Source organism: Perna viridis, chromosome 5, assembly GCF_037379345.1.
Source record: "Perna viridis isolate PV_CMFRI_1.1 ecotype Kerala chromosome 5, ASM3737934v1, whole genome shotgun sequence".
In the NCBI taxonomy this organism is placed as follows: Eukaryota; Metazoa; Mollusca; class Bivalvia; order Mytilida; family Mytilidae; genus Perna; species Perna viridis.
The window spans coordinates 23,591,349-23,614,767 of record NC_142449.1 but is presented as its reverse complement, the minus strand read 5'-3'; the positions used below and the strand labels follow the sequence as shown (position 1 = coordinate 23,614,767).

General features: G+C 32.9%; 2 protein-coding genes and 1 long non-coding RNA gene across 7 annotated transcripts in view; 2 read left to right on the top strand and 1 right to left on the bottom strand.

Annotated features, from left to right (window-relative positions):
• The first annotated feature begins 392 nt into the window (after nucleotides 1-392).
• LOC148616578 (uncharacterized) lies at nucleotides 393-3,237 on the top strand. 2 transcript variants are annotated; one of them, XM_088583789.1, is made up of 3 exons: nucleotides 393-490; nucleotides 955-1,078; nucleotides 1,736-3,237. In XM_088583789.1, the coding sequence occupies exons 2-3, from the start codon at nucleotides 957-959 to the stop codon at nucleotides 3,132-3,134; spliced, it is 1,521 nt and encodes a 506-aa protein (XP_088439915.1). In that variant the 5' UTR covers nucleotides 393-490; nucleotides 955-956; the 3' UTR covers nucleotides 3,135-3,237. The 2 variants fall into 2 exon arrangements, with proteins under 2 accessions (XP_088439915.1, XP_088439916.1); XM_088583790.1 differs by lacking the exon at nucleotides 393-490 and adding an exon at nucleotides 491-513.
• A 3,584-nt stretch (nucleotides 3,238-6,821) lies between these two features.
• Nucleotides 6,822-23,415, bottom strand: LOC148616577 (uncharacterized). Its single transcript, XR_015922240.1, has 3 exons — nucleotides 23,026-23,415; nucleotides 19,750-19,810; nucleotides 6,822-7,598 (listed from the first exon to the last, which is right to left on the bottom strand). It is a non-coding gene; the product is annotated as an uncharacterized LOC148616577 (long non-coding RNA).
• Nucleotides 7,473-23,419, top strand: part of LOC148616576 (dynein axonemal heavy chain 5-like) — a 98,116-nt gene continuing 82,169 nt past the window's right edge. For 2 of the 4 annotated variants that reach the window (XM_088583778.1, XM_088583779.1), the window contains exons 1-2: nucleotides 7,485-7,613; nucleotides 18,484-18,555. In XM_088583778.1, coding sequence (XP_088439904.1) covers nucleotides 7,491-7,613; nucleotides 18,484-18,555 — 195 coding nt within the window. In that variant the 5' untranslated portion in view covers nucleotides 7,485-7,490. Of the gene's footprint in view, nucleotides 7,614-11,272; nucleotides 11,295-18,483; nucleotides 18,556-23,419 lie in introns of those variants that run through there. The other 2 variants (XM_088583781.1, XM_088583787.1) reach the window with 2 other exon arrangements.

Below are 23,419 nucleotides of genomic sequence, written 5' to 3'. Positions count from 1 at the left end.
GGGCAAAATTAGTCGCCATATAATACTGTAATTATTCCAGTGGGCAAAATTAGAACTAATACTATTGGAGTACAAAGTACAATGTGCTGCACCGAAGAAGCATTGGGGGTGGCTGTTAATAAACCCTTCAGTGAAAAGGTTGCTGAACGTCTATTCTTGTGTTATGTGTGCCAAGAGATGCAGCTGCACCATACACATTTGCGTTTAGAATAGCAACTGCCTATGTTGCCCATTTGTTAATAGTAGGGGTGTAATAACCAGGTGTAAATTATGTTCGAATATGTCTTTTTCGTTTTTATTTTAAAATATGACTTAATTCTTTATTGGACGCGGGTAAAAACGAATCAAAAAAAAAAAAATAAAAAAACTGCTCGTCATGCTGCGATTTCGACGTACGAGGCATTAATTTGGTGTACCCTAAACGTCACAGACGCTACCACTGGACACAACGACAACAGAGAAAAGGAGGAGCAACTTCTGTCTTGACAAGGTATGGTTTACGGAGTATATGATGTACGTTTATAGGATTGCTAAGTGAGATATGTCAATAGGCTACATGTATATAAGCTAGAAAGACGTACGGCAGATTAGCGGGCAAAATTTCATTGATCTCAAAGATAATCGTCTGATGAAAAGTTAGGAGTCTAGTGAAAAAAGTATAACATTTTAGATCGTGTAGTATTTAGACTTAGTCTGAGGGCAGGGTAAACATATTTGAGTGACACTATTCTTAAGAACCGAAAGTTGTAACATGAAACAGAAAAAAAAAACGTCTATAATAAGTTCTTTTAGCGATCAATCTAGTACTTGACAGTTCTTTGCACGATCCATAAAATATTGCTAAAACGTGAAATTATACAACGTGCAAACATCATCATTCAGTTACTTCAAATTTGCATAAAATACCATTCTCTTCGCTTTAAGATGAATTTATTTATTTTGCCATAACTTTAGAAATGGGTGAACAAGAAATTCCAGAAGATGAAACAGTACTGAGAGAGATTATAGAGGATTTTATGGATGATTCGGGTAGAATCGACGTTCAAGGTTTGCAAGCAGCTGGCTACAGCATATGTCAGTAAGTTTTATGGACATGTTTTCAGTCGGTTAATAATATTTTTACTGAAAAAAAAATACGAACAAAAGCATATATCAAAAGTTGTTACAACTTATACATACAGTCAATGAAACTTTGTAAGGACTGAAATGAAGAAGATGACATTTTTTATGATTTTCAATTTGGTGATTCTAAGAGCTCGAAATAAGACGATGAAACGCAGATACTAGTTCCCTATTAGCTTGGCTTTCATTGAAAAGAATGTAGAGAAAAAAATATCAACCAACTCTTTCCCAAGAGTGAGGGCTTTAATTTCCTAATTGTCCTATCACTTCCCGTATTTCTTAATTTAGCTGTACCAACTAACGTATGGTGTTTTTACTTCATAAATCATATGTTGTGCTAGATATTGTGGCCGTAATGTCATCATTCAGCGGTTCACAAACTTTCATGAATATTTGTATTATTTTACTGGATATGGCCAAACCTAACAAGAAGCTCACACCCTTCCAAGGCATATGGGTTTAACCCAGAGTTTAACTCGGTTTTAATGGGGTTCGTTCTGTGTGTAATTTTAGTTCCTTTGTTTTGAGTATGTTTCTCTCGATTCTCAGCGCATTTTTCAGGATTACTTGAAGGCCTTTTTCTCTCTTCTGAATTGCATATGGATTTTTTCAGGGTTATGGATTTAATGAACGAGTATTTCCGAATTACTGCAAAACTCCTCGCGAGTTACAGACAAGAACGCAGAGCTAAAGAGGTCATGGGAAATTTTTTAGAGGAGAAGATAGCCTTTCGTCAAGAAAGACTGAAAGATGCTGAAAGTTACATGGTTTCTTCACTGAATATAAAATCAGCTTGCAAGAACAACGGGAATCTGTACTCCAAATTAGAAAATGTTTCATCACAGATAGAGGCAGATAGAGTATCTTTTACAAGTTCGTCACCCACTGATTCAGAAACTGATTTTAGAATGTTGCATTGTTCCAGTAAGCAGGATTTGGCGAATTCTAGCTGTTTTAATCTAAACTTATCAACGAAAGATTTACTAAGAACTAAATCATTAAATGATTTTTTTAATTCTTGTGTTGAAAATGAAAGCGGCGATGAAATTTGGGATTATGAGGATGATGAAGAAGCACATTTCAATGAAGCAAGACATGCCATTTCAGATTCTGCTATTGCCATTAAGGTTGAATCTGCTTCAGATTTTGTACAGGTTCCACCTCCATCAAGAACACCACAGGAAGCTCACTGTTCATGTCCAGAGCATTCTAAAACAGAACACCTCCTTGGTGGGATTGTCGACGCTCATCGGATCGTTAGTGATTTCCACATCATCAAAAACCAAAACGTAGAAGTAGATCAAAACCTAGCACCAGAAAACAGTAATGTAATGAACAATGATGGCGATGAAAATATGGAAGAAATTCAGCCTGATGAAAGTGATGAACTGCTTCAACCCGAAGAGATCCAGAGGCTGGAAGGTCGTAATGCTTTAATCGTCCCGGAAACAAAGAAAACGAGAAGAGGTGAGTGTCTTAAATGGACCAGCTCTACTGGTCATATTGATGTCGCAAAAGAGCCCGAAAATTTTGACTGTCCTGGTCCATCTAAAAGTGCAGCCGAATGGAAACCTTTACACCCAAGTGGTTTCCAAACTGTTTACCCAGTGAGTGGTCGAGATAGTCCAGACTACGTGGACGAAGAAGACTACCTTGGCAGCGGTGATGATGGTCGATTCCAAATTCAGTTGGCAGATACGCAATCTGTCATGTCATCTCCTAGTCCCGTACTTTCTCAGTCTGCTGCGTCATTCTCGTCAGAAGGCTCGACAACGGAAAACGTTGAGTCACCATCTGGATCGCGGAAATCTGAAATCAGATTAAACAATGAAATAACGCCAACACCATCTGATTTCTCAGTTACCGGTGTCGACGAAGAGGAGGATTCTTTATCTTTGTCGTCTGATGATTGCGACAAGAACGAACAACACTCAAGATTATTGGATAAAACCCATGCTGAAACCATAGAAACACCGAAATCTACAAGATCTACTTTTGCAACGAAACACTAGTGTTATCAGAATTGTAAATGTGCGTATCATGTATTATATTGTCATTCCTTGTTTGTACTTGTATCAATTGTATTATTATGAGAAGTAAAATATTCCACTTACATTTCGTAGTTAGTTGCATGGAGTTGCATTTGTTACTCGTCAGAATAATTCTGTGATATTATATATGTACGTCCGTCTGTCCACGTGCATCGTATATTTGTAAGCCGAATATATCGTAAATATCGAACCGTCCAATTGATTTTTTATAATGATTTGTATTTAGTTTTAGCATTATTATTTGTAAATCGTCTATGTATTTGAGGTAAAAATTGGTATTGTCAAATTTCACATACCTGTATATAACAAATGCAGGATAAGTGGGATGAAACTTTTTGTTTGTAAAACAACTTTACTTCCTCAAAACTATGGGATGCTGTTCGTCTAACAGTGGAGACTACTGTGGCATGTCTCGACAATACGGTCTTTCAGTTTGTTTGTTTGTTTGTTTGTTGGGGTTTAACGTCCGAGCAGCAATATTTCAGCTATATTCAGACGATGAACATGAAATTGATGATAAAATGAACATGAAATGATGATGAAATGAAAAAGGGATGGGACACAAGGACAATGGGGTCGACAAATTTTGATTGCCATTGGAAATAAGGAGATATGGGTAGGGTCGGGCAATTTAGCCTCCTGTGGCGGAGCCCTATGGTTCCTACTCCGATCAAATATCACAGTAGGGTTCTTTAACGTGTGAGGAACGTGGCATCTTTCCCAACACGGTGCACCACTATGGTTTGCGGTCAGGTTTTCCGTATTATAGCCTGACAACCCCAGCATGCAACACGCCAGGGGTACCCCATTCCACCACCTGGGGCACACATCCCAGTTGCTCTGTGGGCAGAGCACCCTAGCCCCCGGCTAGGGTTCTGAGCACTATTTAGTCGCCTTTTACGACAAGCTTAGCGCTGCTGCAGGCCTATTATTTTAACATCCGGACCTGCACGGGGACGGACTTTCAGAGGGAAAGTGTATAAGAAGTCCAGACAGCTAACTAAATTTGATGTCGTTGCTGGATACGGTAGTTATAAGTTAGGAAGTAATAAAAGCATTAATTATAGATAGAAGTGATTTACTGAATGTTCCCAGTGTAAACAAGAATCGTAAATTCACACTGTGAAAATAATTCGGTAATTTCACTCTTGGACTTTTTCCCGCACAACTTTGATATCAACCGCCAATCACAGACTGAATTTTAATTCATGTTGAAAATATCGATAAATTGTGAAGAAAATCTATATGATAAATATGATAATCAATTAGTTTTCGTGAAAAAAAAACCAAAATATGATTACTCGTGCCAAGAACGCTTGAAGATTTAACTAGTGCGCGGAACAGGTTCCGGACACGCTTGAAATCTAGGTGTTCTTCGGCACTCGTAATAATATTTTGGTTATTCATTCTTTCCAATATTAATTATTCTATTAATATTCCATGGATAAAGACTAGACAGGTAAAACAGGCACATACGACAAAGAACAAGAAATAAACCAAATGCATGCAAAGAAAAACGTTTGAGTACTCGATCGCAGTTGTACATGAGATGAAGGATATATCTCCAGATATTTGCCATAGTCATATCGGCGAAACGAAGTTTAAGTCAGTATTCACGTACCTATATTGAAGTTCATGTTGTTACTCATACAGTTGTCTTGGCGATAAGATATGATAAAAGTCCACATTTTGTAGTATCAACAAGCAACTCTTGTCATTTGTCCCCGCCGCCGCAAAAAAGAAAGTTAAGTGCAAAAGTCCCATAACTCCTGTAAAATGTGTCAAATCAAAATGGTGGTGCAATATGATCAACTACAAATGGTGACTAACAATCCTACAAAATTTGAAGAAAATCCGTCAAACAGTCTCCAAGGAATAACGGACACCGGTGTTTCTATGTCCCTTCTCGCGTAGCGGCGGGGCACAAAAATATATCTAGAATGAACCAAGGACTTTCTGGAGGGTATAACCTTTTCGTAAGCAGGATTCGGACCTGGTCCGTTTTTAAAGCGTACGCAGCACTCGCGCATTAGAGTACCGGACACAATTGGACTCGGACGCAGAGTTTTGAAAAGAAATTTGCCGAAATTGAACTTGGTTCAAAATTTAAGCCGTACTGGAAACTCGCCATTATTTTAAGAGCGTACGCACGGTTTCAAGTGGGGGAAACACCTCATTTATTTTACACTCCCTGGTTGAACACGTACCATTTCTACCCTATACACAAGCCCCTGTGATATCTTGAAATGTTTTTTTTGATATATAGTGTTAAAGTTCTGGCGGGAAATTTTCCCGTAACTTTTTTAGGAAACGTAACCAAATTTTATGTGAGAGCTGTACTTAATCATGTCATTATCTGGGCAGCATACGCATATATTATCGATATCTCTAGCTATTTGTGAAAAAAAAACAAGGTTCAAAGAATAGACAATACTTTGAAAATAGTATCCTTCATCAATAGATCTATTAAGGGGAGTCGATAAACCACTGAGATAAACCCATCAAAGTAAGAGTAATCAAGGGAACCAAGGTTATAGCGGTAATCAAAAGAATGTAATCCAGGGACAAAGGCCAGACATGGAAAACAGACATACACAACAAAGAAAATAAAATAACTGAAATCATACATACAAAGTAACAAAAGTAAATGAGCAACTCGGACTCCACTAAAAACTGGGAGCATGGACCAGGTGCACCGGTAGGTTAAGCGTCCTCTGGTTTTCTAGAAACAACCGCCGAGTTGCTCATAAAAAGTCAAGTCCGGGGTAGACAAACGAGGAAAGGAAAACTATGACCCGTTGAATAAATCAGTTTTCATGGTGCTGATGGATACACCATAACGATCCACGAGTTCATGGTGACGACCATAAAACTTCTGCAGTGATGACTTCAATCTTGTAGCAACATAACCCTGTTCCAGAAGCCTATCTGTTAGAGTTCTAGCGTGATACAAAAAGTCTGCGTAGTTTCGGCAAGCTCTGGCATAACGTATGAGTTGTGATATGAACACTCCATACGCAGGAGCCGAAGGGATGTTGCCACAGATGAAAGGAAAGTTGACAATTCTGAATGAAAAGTCATCACGTTTGTCGTAAAGTTTGGTCAAATAGTTTTCCTTTACCATCGATTTCTAAGTGTAGGTCAAGATATGAGGCTGACTTCACAGTGTCTGTAGTATCCTTTATCTCAAATTCTTTTGGGTAGATGCGATGTATCAAATCCCCGAAATTAGGATTGTTTAAAGATAATACGTCATCTATATAGTGAAAACTGAGATTGAAGGATCTAGCCAAACGATATTCTTTCTTTCTGATCAGATCAGCTATAAAGTCAGCCTCATAAGAGTGATAGTAATAGATCAGCAAGTAAAGGATCGCAATATGTTCCCATTGGAATGCCGACCGTTTGTTGAAAAACACGTCCACCACACTGGACAAATATGTTGTCGATTAAAAAATCCAGCATTTTGTAAACATCTTCTTCTGTGTATTTGGAAGATGATTTGGAATTAATGCTTACAAAGTATGAGGAATCTCTGCCAAGAACTATATATTTGTATCTAGGTGTACCATCTTTTTTGGAAAAACAACGATGTGTAATGTTTTTAAGTCGGGATTTTAACTGAGTATGGAAAATAGAAGTATACAGTGTTGAAAAATCATAGGTTTTAATGCTATTATATTCAGATAATAGCCTTGAACTGATTGTCTCCAAAAGATCTTTCGAATTTTTCAGGGTCTACATTGAATTAATACCACTACGGGAGTAACAAGTGTTGTGGTAGGACTGCAGACCCTCTTTGACAGTTGTGAGTATAGAAGTCAAATGTTTTGAAAGAGGTTTGGTGGTACATTTTGCAGATCCAGCTATGAAACGTTGTTTGTATGGATTCTTGTGAAGTTTAGGAATCCAGTACATAGAATGTGCTTTATAGACTTTATTGGTGGACCATTTGGAAGTGCTTAAAATATATATTTATATAGACACTTGATTTCGCTGACTGTTTCCATACTACGAACATTTGTTGCATTTCACTCCGTATACACGTTTTAAAAAAAGAAACATTTTCGTTTCGGTTCATAAAAAAATAATTTTCGCGGGCACCTGTTTTCTAAATCATGGTCGTTTCTGCGCTTGATCCACATGGTTACTCTGTAAACAAGATGGCGACTAATGTAGCGAACACGGTTAGAGATTAGACGTGATTTAATGTTTTGTGAAAACATTGTTTCGTAAGGACTCTTTAAAGCGTTCGACTTTGTTAAAATAGCGAAGAAAGGGCTCTTATTTATCCACATGAACATTAAGTGACAAAGGATGTCTGATAAGCCCAGATCTCCAGTTGTTGGCGGTGGGCGGACAATGGAGCCTGCTACAGGACAGAAGAACAAATCTCGTCTCGCACAGTTAGCACCTGTAGAAAATCTGAAAGAGAAGCAGGTAAAATATTAGATGTTAAAGACAAAATATGTTTATATGGAAACTTTACACCAGGAAGTAATTTTGTTTTAAATATAGAGATAAAAAATACTGAGTAGTGGAAACCGAAATTTATAGTCATCACATTACAAACAGATAAAAGTTTATACAGAATCCTGTTATAAAATTAAGAGAACAGATGTCATAAAATTATTTTATTAGTCATAATAATTTACATGCATTTCTGGAGTGTAATTAGGCATTTTTATGCATTTATTAGACAAACAATGACTTGACAGTCTTGTTATTACAAAGAATAAGTTGTAGCTGTAAACTTTTGTCTGTTTGTTTTTCTTTGAAAACTAATTAACTTGAAATGTTCACAACAGAAGTCATTATGGGGCTATGAATATGCCTGTTTTCTCAATTCACTTTTGTGACAAGTTAGGTTTGACAATTTACATGCCCAATCAATTAACTGATAAGAAATGACAATTTTCTTTCATAGTTTTAAATCCCCTTATCATATAGAAGAGAAGTGAGATTTATTACACCAGTTTAACTAAAGGTAGATAATATTCATATATTAGCATATGTGCATTTTTAAATGAAATTGTAAACTTAACCAGTAATATCAGATACTACATGTATTTACTAAGGAATTGGTACTTTTTCTGGATGTTTGATATCTAAATTAACCTTTTCTATTTCGCTACATGTAGTTACACATGTACATGTTGGAATGCGTTTAAAAGCATGCTTGATATTCTATGGAGTATGTATTCTTTATTCGAAATGCAATTATGACGTAAATGTGGTGTAGAATTTAGAATGTTTAGCAATACCCTTAATTTACAAATTTTCCAATAAAAAGAGTTGGGGTGCCAACCACCTGCAACCCCATCTGGATCTGTCAATGTCCCACTGCAGTAGCAGTATTTTAACAGATTTTGACTATCAATTAAACCTAACAGGGATTAAAATTAGTGGTAGTCTGGGGTCAGGGATCCTCATATTTGACCCCACACTTTTGAAAGTTCTTTTTCATAGGTCCTGGATTTTAAGTTCTATCATTTTTCATTGAAACATGGAAATTTATGCAATTGAGGACAAGGTTTTCTTCAAGTGGACCAGTGATTTTGAACTTCGAAAAGTCCAGGACCTTCTGGTCTTGAAAGTAAAGTTGAACCCCTGCCTTACATGTATGTAAATATATATTACAGTACTTTGGGAATAAGCTATTTTTCTAAATATTTTGAAGTTCCATGGGCCGTTGTTTGACATGACTTTTTAAGTATTTAGTGTCTTAATACTACTGATGAGAGGTTACTCGCTGAAACACATTGTACATTTGTAACTTTATTGTAACTTGCTGTGCCTTTTGTATTTACATGCTCAAAAAATGTATATGATTGGTATTTTTTGTATTTAAAGAAATTCTTATTTTAATCATGTTCATGTGATGTTTTCGACTGTAATGTGATAAATGACACATGGCTTCATGAACATGTGACTATAAACTAAGTAATTATTTGCGTTGTACTGATTTTCACTATTTTTGCAGTGAACAGACAAGTATGAAAATTAGTTACAGCAAAATTGATTTTAACAGTATAAAATGCTAATCATGTTTTGAAACCTTGAAAGATAATACCTGCGAATATATTCACTTGACAGAATCCACGAAAATTGCTACATTTACAGTATATCAAGCACTGATTGTGTGTTTTCCAAACTCATTAGATCAATATATCGACTATTTAAAGTAAAAGAAGACATCTTGACAGGTCCTGTAATTATGTATCATAGATTGGTTCATGTATGTTCTAAGGGCATTACATATACATGTACAAAATGTACCGGTATGTTCATTATAAATTCTATTGTTTAAAAATGAAACCATGTTAATCAGGTTATGTCTGCAAATTAAAGCACCAAGAATTATTGAACTTTCTCGTTTAAATTGAAGAAGAAAATGTAAAGTTTAGTTCAATATTTAATCTATAACTAATCTTGTTAACACCTAAGCTGTTATTTGTGGTCCTTAATATTTATATTTATTAGTTGACCCTTTCTTGCTCACTGCAGGGTAGTCGAGATCATTGTTAGTAATAACAATTTATTTATTCAAAAGCAATACAGCTTTTAGAAATTACATATCAAACAATACATATTTACATACACTAGTGATCAAATGTCTTTAGCATAACACATTATTAAATATATAACATAATAATAATAATAATAAGCAGAGAATGATACTATTCTAAAAATTACGAATTTTATCAGCAAGATATAAATATTTTCCTAAATTATTAAGTTCCTTGACATTATGTGTAGACAGTAGTTGCACAAGTTTAAAACATTATGGTTTTTCCAATAGTAAACTTTAATTTATTTTTTCCGTATATCGTTATATTTTTCACACTCTAGTATAAAGTGGTATTCATCCTCAATGGTTTGTTTTTCACATAATATTACACTATCTATATTGTCGATCTACATTATAAAATCTACCAGTTTCTTTATTTAAATTATGTGCGGATATTCTGTATCTGCATATGTGTACGGTTTATAGATATAGTTAACCGGACAGTCCAAATAAAACTGCAAAACATTACTTTCATAAACATATCTTTACAATTAGCATTTTGGTGACTCTTCAAAAAAAGAATTCATTTCACTTAAAAAAAATTATCTACAGCTTTTGTTTAAATTTAGATATAAATACATCCATATTTTTTACACCTTGATATAACCACACATCAATAAAACCATATTTATACAAAATTTCTCTAATATTGCATAACCAATTTTGCTTATCAGTAGGATTTTTATTAGCCCTTTCATACATGTCTTCATAACAACATTTTAAAATGCAATTATCAGTACACAATATCTTGAACCAGTATTTCAACATTCTACAATATCTATCAATGTATAGTGGATGTCTACCCAATTCACTGTATATCATATAGTTGACAATGTATAGTGGATGTCTACCGAATTCACTGTATATCATATAGTTGACAATGTATAGTGGATGTCTACCTAATTCACTGTATATCATATAGTTGACAGAAGTTTTTCTGACGTTCAAAATACGTTTCAAATAAGTTAAATAAACCTTTTCAATATCATCAGATTTATGGTAGTCCCAGACTTCACAAGCATAGTTTAATATAATGCATACATATGTGTCAAACAACGATGATAACCTTTCACAATTAAAATTATCATCATATACTTTACTAAGTAAACTAAACATAGCTTTCTTTCCTTGGTTTGCCAACATAGTATACTCTTCCAGGAGGAAAATTATTTTTTTCTACCCTTAACCCTATCTCTTGGAAGTATATGTCATGCATGCTCATCAATTCAACTACCTGGCAGATAACCGGAAAAGGTTCTGTTGGCTTGGAAAATATATTTTTTTAAATCATGAAAGCAAATCTTTCATGTTTGTGAAAATCATGTTATAGTGTCTTTAAAAGACAACACCATCTTTATCTCTCTCCAGTCATGTCATGTCAAGTTTGGTTTCTATTTTTTTGTAAGATGAGTTGTCTTATTTATATCTTGTTCAACTTTATTAAAATACTTCATTATTCTCAACACACTTAAAAGGATCATTACGTTTACAGAACTAGGGTATCGGTGGAAAAGACTACCAATTTTCCAGTAGAGCGGATAATGTAATAGGTAAAAATAACTTATAAATAGGTAAAAAAAAGAAAGAAATATGTTTTAAGTTATTGAAATATAACAATGAACACAGTACAAAATACTTCAATTTTGTATTGGAAATCTTCTTTCTTGAATAATCTCCATACTTGTGTCTTATTCTTTACTATTGATTTATGTCGTTTAAAAGTTTAAAATTGATTTAATGTTTGTATGTAGGTATAGATAAGGACACGGGACTAACTGATCAAATATTGTTCCTATCCTTATTAACTTTGTTATTCAACTTTGACAGTTTCCATGGTCTTTTATGTTATTTCAAACTCAAAACTCACCTCAGTTTTTGGTGTACTGAAACTAAGGTCTGCTTACATGTAGATTTGATAATTGGATATTGGTGATGTTCAGAATTGAATTATTTTTTAAGGGGTGAAATACCTGTACTTGCATATGATAGCAGTACTTTAAACAATCCTAATTTCTGGGATTTGATATATCACATCTACCCAAAAGAACTTGAGATAAAGGATACTACAGACACTGTGAAGTCAGCCTCGTATCTTGACCTACACTTAGAAATCGATGGTAAAGGAAAACTATTGACCAAACTTTATGACAAACGTGATGACTTTTCATTCAGAATTGTCAACTTTCCTTTCATCTGTGGCAACATCCCTTCGGCTCCTGCGTATGGAGTGTTCATATCACAACTCATACGTTATGCCAGAGCTTGCCGAAACTACACAGACTTTTTGTATCATGCTAGAACTCTAACAAATAGGCTTCTGGAACAGGGTTATGTTGCTACAAGACTGAAGTCATCACTGCAGAAGTTTTATGGTTGTCATCATGAACTCGTGGATCATTATGGTGTATCCATCAGCACCATGAAAACTGATTTATTCAACGGGTCATAGTTTTCCTTTCCTTGTTTGTCTACCCCGGACTTGACTTTTCATGAGCAACTCAGCGGGTGTTTCTAGAATAGCAGAGGACGCTTACCCTACTGGTGCACCTGGTCCATGCTCTCAGTTTTTAGTGGTGTCCGAGTTGCTCATTTACGTTTGTTTCTTTGTATGTATGATTTTAGTTAATTTATGTTCTTTGTTGTGTATGTCTGTTTTCCATGTCTGGTCTTTGTCCCTGGATTACATTCTTTTGATTACCGCTATAACCTTGGTTCCCTTACTCTTTGGATTGTCACATTTACAATGTATTCATGTTTTTTTATTTATATATTTCTAGATCGATGTTATACATGCATGTAACTACAAAATTATAATTGAGAACTTGAAAATAATTGTGAACTTGAGAATTCTCTTATACCATCTGTAACTAGTTACATGTACTAAATTTTTTTAAAATCATTTCTTGTAATTTTGTAAATGAAATTCACATGATTTTCACTAGAATTGACCTAACAAATATTTATGACTGAATTCATGGGAAACTTTTCACAAAATGAAAGTGTAAAGTGAATTTCATGTGAGAATCACATGAGTTTTGTATGAAGTGAACATGAATTTCGCATGAACATAATTCACCTGTACAAAGTAATGTAAAGAATAAGAATTATTTATTGAGCCAATTGGAAACATGATTATTCTTTTATTTTTTTGTTTCTAATTTTCTGTACTTGAAAAGCTGTCTTTATTCATAATTTATTATTTTCCAATTTCCAACATTTTAGAGTTTCATTCTTTTGTTAAAAGTAAGGCAATATTTCACATTAAAGGATGATGCAAATTTACTTGTTACCAAAACAAAAATTCTAAAACAGGTTTTAGTGGGCTTATGTGAAATTAAAGGTGTTAAATGACGTAAAAATTTAGCAGCTGATAGATGTATGCATACATTTTTCATCAATTTGATTGAAATACATGATCTGACATGTGCTTAGTGGAAGGTACCATAATCAAGTTTTAATTGAAATTAGATTGATTTTTCATCTTTGTTTGTGGGGTTCTTGAGGGAACAAATGAAGTAATGAAATAAGGGAGGGCTAGTTAAATGTTGGTACCCTTTGCTTTGTCTATGTATGTGTATTCTAACCTACATGTACATATACATATCATGTACTTATATGATGTTTATAGAAATTGATTACATAAACATGTCTACTTTCTTTTGACAAATAACGTGTGTATGATAAATCATACTTCAGTGAAACCTATCTTAGGCCATAATTAAAAAAAAACCAGGATTCTCAGCGAACTTTTCCAAAAAATTTGGGGGGGGGGGACAAACTTTATGTTTTATTTTTCCTTCAGTAACTGTCACTCATGCTGAAAAACAAGCATTATTGTTATGACCATCTTAGTGCTTTGTGATATTAATTTTATCAGCACAAAGGTATTGGAACACCTCTATCAAAGTATATAAATATATTTTCTACTGCTCCTCTTTTAACAGTTTTCATAGCAGCAAAACTTATGATTTCCGAACAGGAAGTGCTAAATTATGATAATTATAATTTGCGTCCAGACAAGACATGGAATATTTCCAGAAATTTGAGTCGAGGAATAATTTTCAAAGCGCATTTTGAAAATAAAAAAAATGGGACAGGCATGAAAAATCGAGTCAGCCGGGGATGGGAATCTAGGAATTTTTATAAATATAATGGCCTGAACCAGATTCTTTGAAGTTTCGTAATATCAGTTTAAACGTATTTTGAACCTGAGTTAACTGAACACCTACAGTCCAAAACAAGTTCTGTTTAGACAGGTTTTTTAATGGTGAACAAGGAAGAAAATCAATCTTTTCCAAAGTTTAATGAAATTCTTCTTGAACTAAATCTATCAATTTATATGGAAATCAAATGGTATTAAGAAAGTATATTTGTTGATAAGTGTTTACATTGAGTCAATATTTGATCATGTTTAAAAGTTTTGGAGTAATTCAGAATGGGTGTTATGAAAACAAGTGTTAAGGGTTTAAAACTTTTATCTTGTTATGACTACTCCTGCTTCTAGAATTTTTTTAATGGTCCCAAAACTAGGGCATTCCCCCTTCTTTTTAATTATGGAAATAAATTTCACAAGTGCTGTTTTAGGTTGGTAAGGTTATGGTAAAAGGGTGTTAGAATAGCTAAAACGTATATGTGTCAAATAAAGATTGAACATGCTTGGACATGGTATATTTGAACAGTTAAATTTATAGATTGAAAAGAAATGCAAAGTCATATACATTGTTGGTCTCAAATACAGTGTTCATAAAAACACACACACACACAAACCAACTGGGTATTAAGTTATGAGAACCAGCACGATAATGAATATGAAAATAAACATTATTTAGGCCACTGCAAAATATTTGATTTTTTTTTCAAACTTACTCACACCTAAAATATCAGAAAATATGTTTCAAGGAAAATATTAGCCTGCCAGTTTCTTGATTTATTCCTTACACTTTTGATGATTCATCTTTTGTTTTAATGAATTAAAGTACATGTACTATTTGAAATAAAGAATAAGGTTGTCAGCTACTCTCATTTTTTTATAACTCACACAATGTAGTTGCAGAGGGTTATAATGGTTTTGACTCGTCCATCATTAGTTTTCCAGATGTTTTTTTCTAAATGCTTGCAGATATTGAGCTTATTTTTGATATGTTAGTCTACCATGATGAGTTACAGATCAAATTTTTGTTTTGTTCCACTTCTCTGATTTTTACTAAAATTACAGGCTTTGGACTTATTTTCATAAGAATAACAGTTTTCCAAATTTTTTTCTCAACACTTTCAGATATTGAGCTGATTTTTTGGTTTGTGAGTCTACAATATACCATGATGAGTTACAGATCAAGTTTATGTTCTGTTGAAATTTTCTATGAATTAAGGCTCTTTGAACTTTCTCTTTTTTTCAAGTACTTTTTTGAGAGAGTCTGATATATGGATGTGTGGGGTATTTGAGTGCGACCACTAAGGTTCTTTAATTAGATTATAATTTAAAAATGCATAAAGATGAAAGAAAATAATAGAAAATTGCTGTTACCAGAGTAAACTTTTGCTCTTTGAAGAAAAGAAACAAAATGAAAAATCTTTTCATGAGCACCTATCATGTTTTTGAAAGAGTAATGAAGGGAACCAAGGTTTCATAAGCTCCCACTATGTTTTTTGAAAAATTCTGCTCATGAGCACCTAATATGTTTTTTTTATGTTTTCCTGAGATCAAGAAATTTTTACGCTTGTAGTCTTAAAATCATGATTTAGGATGGCCCTAAATACATGTATGCGATATTTCATGTGCATTGTACAAGAATAAACTAAAATGTTTGAAAGCCTATATTTTCTGTAGTATTACGTATTGTAGATCAGGTAAACCCAAACTTTGATCAATAGAACTTACGAAATTTGTTCCAGTTATGATTTTATACTACGTAAATTGTACTATTTACCTAAGGTTTGTGTTTATATATCTTTATTATACAGCTCTCCCAGCTATCAAATTCATTTACAGAAAAGGGTCAAATAAATTTGTTTGTGTACAATCAAGCCGATATAATTCAAATTTTGACATTCTCGTGATAAAGACAGTATTATTTTATAGTCTTACGAGTTGCGTTTTGTGTATTCAAATAAATGAACTTTGCATGTGGAGGTTATAGCCTAGGGTTGGGTCAACAATGCAAAGTTTGAAATTTAAACTGGTTAAAAAAGCTTATTGGGATGAAAATTGATTCATGTTTTATTTGGATTGATTACTTAATAATTTTGTAGAGACAACTTCATATATACATTTTTGTATCTAACTGGTGTTTAAACTTTTTTGAAGTGGTATTGATTTTTAATAAAAAAAAAAGGACTCTAAACAGTAGGGATTCAATTTTTCTTGGAACTTTAAAATTGAAAAGTCTAGATCTTACTGGTGATTGAATGTAATGGTTAACCAAATGAAGGATAAAGTCAGATATAGACTGTTATTTTTAGTAGAAACTGTTATTAAGGGTAGAGAGTTGACAAGGATAAAGTTAGATATAGACTGTTATTCAGGGCAGAAAGTTCAAGAGTAGACAGTCATTAAGGATTGAAAGTTCATGAGGAAAGGTAATAGAGTATATTAAGTGAAATTTTAATGGTTAAGAAGGGGCAGAGTGAATGCAGTGAACGAGCCCTTTTCAAACTTGTTAAAATTTCACTTAATATACTCTAACTAGCTTAAAATGTAACCTTATCTTTAATTGGCCAAGCACTTGGAAGGCCAATTGTGACATTACGACTTCATTACACGAACATCAGGTGCTCTCAATGATTAAGTGGTGTTCTATATAGAGCCACTTCTCAACTCTGATTGGTCTAAAAACAAGGTTATATTCTAAAGTCAGATAGGTTACAACTCTCAGGTACATGTTTTAGTCATTACCTAATAGAGTGCAGGGATTTAGGTGCTGTCAATTACTTAGATTGGACTTAATACTAGTAGTCTTTTAAATTTTATTTTTGAAATGGAGATTATATTTTTATAATTCCCGTTATAAATATTTACAACTGGCTCTGTAATTTTTCTGTATTTTAAAGTGCACACAAATCTAATATGATACTTCTAACATGTTTACTTTCATAGCTTTGATCCTCTGAACAAAATAAGTCTCCATTAGCAATTTATACAGATGAGAATATGGTGTACATGTAATCTCAAAATATATAGAATATAAATTAATTTGGTTATTTCTTCACTTTCAGATTAGTTATGTTTTAGTCATTAAAAAGATTGCCATGGATCTGAATATATTTGTACTATTATTGATAGTTTCTTCCTCATAAAACTCTCAATAAAGGCAAGTTAATACATGAGCAAATCATTCATTGAAAGTGATTTAAGAATTTACTTAGAGTTATCTCTCTTAGAGTGCCAAAGTGACAAGACATGTTCAAAAATCTTTTCCAAAGAAAATTAAAAGTTTTATTATTATTTTTTTCATAAGCAAAAACAAACTATTGCTGAAATTTCTCTCATAAGAATTAACTTTAACCAGTAATAGTACTTGTGCTGTAAGGCTCAAACTAATTTTAAATTATGAAGTCATGCTCCAATATCTCATCTAGTGTTGGTCTTACGGAATTATGATAGAGGAGGTGGTAAAAAATACCAGTCAATTCAGTATTATTACATTATTGTCATGATATTTAAACAATATTCTTAATTGTCACTAATTATGGAAAAAAAATCAGAACTTGCATCTATTTCTAAAATCATGAAAATTCTAGGGTTTTAAAACTAAATTAACTATCAGAAGGTGGCTCATTTTTTCCTATAGTTTCAAAGTAGTAGTCTGAGGTAACCTTTTTAATCAATGCAGGAAAAAATGATACATTTTGTACCCCTAAAAATGAAAAAGCTTTCTATTTTAACCATTATTACTTAGTAATGGTAGTTTTGAAGTTGAGAGAGAGAGAGGTATCACATTGTGTCCATGTGATGTTGTGTTGAGATGTTCAAAACTGACATTATTTTGTTTTATAGTGGTTATTTCACAGTCCATTTTGATAAGGTGTTACATTGCCATTTGGTTGAGTAGAAAATTTTTAGTATCCTGGCATTAAACTGGCATAGAAAATAGCAGAAAGAACAATGGAAAAATGATGAAGTTGCTGATGTAAACTGAGTGTGCAGTATACTGTTTAGCGGTTAATTTTTGCGGGGTGTTAATTTACAATAAATTCCACAAAGTATTTACTCTGGGCTTAAGTATTTAATGCACCACAAAGGATTTGCCGAAATAAGAAACGCAGAAATTTTCTGTCTACCCCAAAATGCCAAATTTACAGTCCTTGAAACGATTCACGCAACGATTTGACGGATCGATGACCGGTGACCGATTTGATCACAGTTTTGTTATGTTAAATGACGTTAGATCTGTTTGAAATAAAAGAAATGTAAAATAAAAGTATAAATTGATGTTTAAATCTATCACATTATGTAAATATGTGTAAAATTGACAAAGAAAACAACAAAAATCGTAAAATGCAGTTATCACTCTGTGGTCACGTGATGCGATCGGAAACTGATCTGTAATTTATGATCAATCACAATTTTTGTTGCACGGATTGGTTCAGGTACTGTACACTCGCCAAGATAAACCCTCCTTACAGTAACATTCAGAAAAACCTGATTGCCTTGTTATCAATAATGAATGAGCAGCTTGATTGGTTATAAAATAAAAGTATCTTTATGACATAAAAGTATCTGTATTCTGTTTTCTGATACAGGGTGGATATATTAGTGATAAAAAGATGAAAGCATTAGCAACCTCAGCTATGCTGCAGCAGAAAGAAAAACAGGTATAGCCTGAATGTCCTGTATAACATCATGTTCATATAACATTTGTGTTTTGTACAATTTAGAACTTCAGTATTTTGTATTAGCAAAATTTTTCTTGATTGTCATTGTTTTTAACTATGTTTTAATTGTGTTTTTTGAATAACTTTGATAAGCTTGACTACTAAAGCCAGATTGAGACAAAACTGTGACCATATTGCTAATATATTAATATTTTTTTCTAATTTTGTGTCGTGATTCCATTTTTTGCCTGACCCATTATTCCATTTACCTTTTTAAAAGTCTATAAAACAAACCAAGATTCAATTAAATGATTAACTTTTAAACACTTACAAAAACTTGTTTAATGTTCTTGGATTTTGATAACACAGAAAACCCATGTCAATAAGTAGAAGAAAACTATTAGAAAAAATATTCATATGAAAATATTGGAGATAACATGTATTGTTTTGAAATATTTTGATTTAAGGAAGTAGACCTAAGGTAAAGGACATAACTCATGAAATTAGTGATATGTTTGTATTATATTCAATTTCACCAAAGCCTCTCAAGCGTTTGTTTGAAGCAACATAAAATGAATCCAAGTTAATTAGATGCTTGCATAGGATTGATGTAAAAACGTTTGAATGATTTTTAAGAGTTGTGTCCCTTACCCTAGGTCTACCTCCTTAAAGAGCTGTTATTTTCAGTCCTGCTCATTTTGCTTATGTAAAGATCAAATAACAATCAAAGAGTTCTGAAAAGTTCTACTCAAAATTTGAGTATGTACTCATAAAAATATTTAACTCAGTATAATGGTACATTAAATAAGAAACATATAAATATTGTGAATACATAGTTTGTGAACTTTGGTACGGTTTTGGAGGTTACCATTGATGTTAATTTTGACATATTATATTTGAGGTAACTTTAGTATGTTATATGCTAGAAGTTGTTGAATGCCTCCATGAAACATCTATTTTTAAAAGTGGTAAAATAAAACTTTTGAAGATAAATTACAAATGATATTTGATTTTAAACTTCATATCTTCATGGAGAAGCTCAATGAGGACAGTATAAATTTTTCACACATGACAACTAAAGGTAAACAGAGGACTTAAAAGTATATAGAGTTTCTTGGTAATTGTGGACACCAGTTCATTACAGAATTTGTCAGAAATATTGAGTTTTATCCCTTTAACCATTTGTTGATTTACCTGCATATGTCTTTTGCCATCCTTTCACCTGTCATATCTTTATCTGTGTAACTATTTCATTCTGAAAAAAAGAATACCAGTAGATGGAAGAAGAAAAACTTTCAAATATCGTCTAAGCCAAAACTGTACAGAATAAACTTGCTAAAAAATGTGCGGATTGGAAATCTCACTCTTCTTTTGATCTCTGATTCAAATTTTACCATTGAAAATATTTTTGTTAGGTCTCTTTTTTGTATCTTTAATACTTGTCCTTTTATGTATAGCTCCATCTGATGATCAGGCAAAATTAGACCTAAAGTGTTTCATGCTTATATGTATCTTTTGCACAGATGTATTTTGACTGGAAACTCTAGAATGCCTGATAAGATGATAAAAAATGAAAGTGTTTGTCCCAATTTGGGTTGATTAGATATCAGCAAGCCTTTTTGTTGAATTCTTCTATGAAAAGTATGGGAAAAGAAATAGAGTCAATAAAACAGTCAAACAGATCACAAAGTCTTAAAAGTTACTGAAGACAAAAGTATTTGTTGTAAAAGTGTTATTTAATGATAGTATTTGATTGTCCTAAACTGATTTCTCAAATAATTTGATTGATCTAATCTACTTTGGTGCTTAAAAATGGCTAAATGTGAATTTTTTTTTAATGCAGAGATAGTAGAAGTAATCAACTAATAGACTGTAACTTTGCAAATTAGATGTAATGCCCCATATTTTTTCAAATTTTTCACCACCTTAAAAGTGCTGCTCTACACACAGGTTGGTTTCATTTAACCACAAAATTTGCTTTGTTCCATTTAATTAATCTAACATGAAATACTTGAATGTGAAATAAACTTTGGATCACAATTTCCCAAAATATTATTTGATATTTGATATTGGGCCTGAAATAGATCTAATTGACCCTGCCCATTTCCTACCAGGACTTTATACATCATTATACACTAGATCCAGTCAAAAATATTTCATAATGAAGAGAATTGTAAAGGAAACTATCATTGTAGGGCTTATTTGAAGGGTCTGTGTATACATCTAAGCAGCTTAATATCTAACTTAAAAAAACAGTAAGCAGTAAATCAATCTCTGCTTAATTATTAGAAGGAATTGTACTTTAAAGTACAAGTACTGCATTCACATGTACTTATATAAAGGTGTGGGCTCATAACATCATGTTATATCTAAAGAACTTATGTATAACTCCATATCAAAGATTAGTTGAATATTTTTTGAATTAATCCTGTCTAAAATGAAAAGGGAACAATTTGAAGTTATTTGCAGTGTAAATACTTTTGAAGTTTCAATCATTTTCAAATTTAATGCAATCATTTAAGCTTTGAACATAATTTAAAAGAGTACCCATACAAAAGGTTTCAGTGATGTCAGTTTGTAATGTAAATGTCAGGAGACATAATCCGTTGAAATGATTCCACTATATATTCATCAGAGTAAGATAGGATTTGAGTGTTTATTCTTTCCTAGGCAACCCAGGACACCCGTCTGAGGCTGGATTAACGAGATAAATCATTTATTTATTACTTTTCAATCCACCACTGGTAGCCGACAATAGACCTTTTTAGAGTCAAAGAATTTTCAAATGGGATGAAAAGGCAAAAGTGATCTTTTTTATGACCTGTCTTTTGAAATTTGCGGCAGTATTAGTTTATTATATATGCTAAGCTGTTTTAGATCGATATAAACATTTTGTGTTTTCTCTGATGCAGATATATATTGCATAGATTTTTATTCCCAAAAGTGGTTGCTGCGTGTTATGTATTTTAGGTTCTGTAAAAATAATGGTGTATTATGTAATTTGCTGAATAATGAATTTTAAATGGTTAAGCAATACATGAAGCTTTTGTCTGTCTGTCTATTTGTCAAAAAATTGTTTCTGTTATAAGTCTGGAGAATCTAATGATATACACTCTTTGTGTTTCGATTTTTTTTCTGGAGAAGTGAATTCATAATTAAGAGTAATGTAGGACTGTAAGGTTATATGTAAGGTAGCACCACAGTTCTTTAAAATTATTTTTAATTATGTCTGTCAGTCTGTCACTGCAGCAACAGTTTTAAACACTACAGTGTTCTAGGATTTTTCAGAATTTTAGTTTTCAACAGGAAAGCTAAAAATGAAGATTAACTTTGCCACAATTGAAATTTGCCTTCCAGTCTCAACAAATCCTTTCAAAAAAATTCAACTATTTTCAACTATTCTGCTTGTCAAAAGGAAATTGGACCAAAATACACAACTTTCCCACACATAAATTGCACTTGCCCTGGGTGACGGGAAAGTGGAACCCTAGAACACTGCACTAGTGCACTTGTGTGCAACCACATTTATGTTGGGCTCATCTACTAGTACCATAGTTGTCATTACATATGAGTAGTAAAACTTACCTTATGAGGTGTGAAAGGCATATGACATGAATGATACTGGGATAGATATGTGGTTGGTTTCCCCATAAAACCAGATTGTTTTGTTAATTTCATTGAGTGCTTTGAAAATAAAGCAGCGACTAATGGGATCTGAGGCATGTACCAATGATAGTGCATCCAGAAATCCCATTGTCTGTCAGTCTGTCCGTCTGTCTGTCATGCCTTAGGTTTAGAATTCCATTAATGCTTTGTTTCTGAGAAAGTGTGGTCGTATTGTCATTAAAATTTCATAGAGGAGCCTAAAAAATAGTTGTTATTTTATAGATCTATTTGACAGTATACATAGGTACCATGTCAATGCATTTTCTTGTTATCCCCTCCTCAACTGCAAAAAAGAAGTTCTTGGGCTATATAGGAATCCATTTGTCTGTTTGTTGGTTCTAGTACTTCGTTATTTTAATCCCTTCTATACCATTGAATGGGTTTAGATGAACTTTTTTTATGACTGAATGGTACCATTTAGGCATTTGTAGGTTTGCATACATGTAGAATGTAACTTAAATTTTGGGGGAGATAATCCAACTAAGGGTTAACATGAAGAAGTCAAAGTGGAAGCAGCGTTTCTATCTCAGTAATTAGAATACAAATAAGCTTAATTTTTACTGCTGTATACAGGGAACTTTCTGCAGTGTCTTTTTCACATTTTTTGTTGTTCAGTATACTTTTGAACAGATCGTTCATGAAATTGTATGAAATCTTCTGTGAAGAATGTTCATAACTGCTTTATTTTCACATTACAGGTCTAACTACATACAATATGAAAATAAAATTGTTGCTAAAATTACCAGGTCTAACAGCACCTATAACTTTGAGTACAAACTAATGATTTATCTGTAAAAGACTTACCCTTGTTTACTACTAAGTTAATATCTCTGATGTCAACTCTTCCAATCTACACTCAATATGGGAAATGTCTGGTAATTGTTGGTAATGTCTGGCACTTCCTGTTTTCCAAATTTAGCCTTGTTAACTGTATCAAGCAAACAATGTAGATCTTGGTCTGATAATAGACTTCTGTAATTAGTGTTGTTTGTCATGAATCAATATGATACAATGGACTGTCTCATGTCTAAATCCTTAATTAAATTGATCCTCTTTCACAGGCCATCTAGCATGTTTAATGTCTTTCACCTCAAGGCTTTAAATTCGTGACACACAACAAATTTATCCTGAACATTTGTTTATTTATTTCCCATAAAAAATATGTTTTAAACTGCGTTTCAGTCCTTGTAGACACTTA

Excerpts from the sequence above, each read along its gene's own strand:
- LOC148616578 (XM_088583789.1), top strand. The coding sequence starts at position 957 with ATGGGTGAACAAGAAATTCCAGAAGATGAAACAGTACTGAGAGAGATT. Across the intron at positions 1,079-1,735 it reads GCTGGCTACAGCATATGTCA|GGTTATGGATTTAATGAACG; the intron begins GTAAGTTTTATG and ends GGATTTTTTCAG.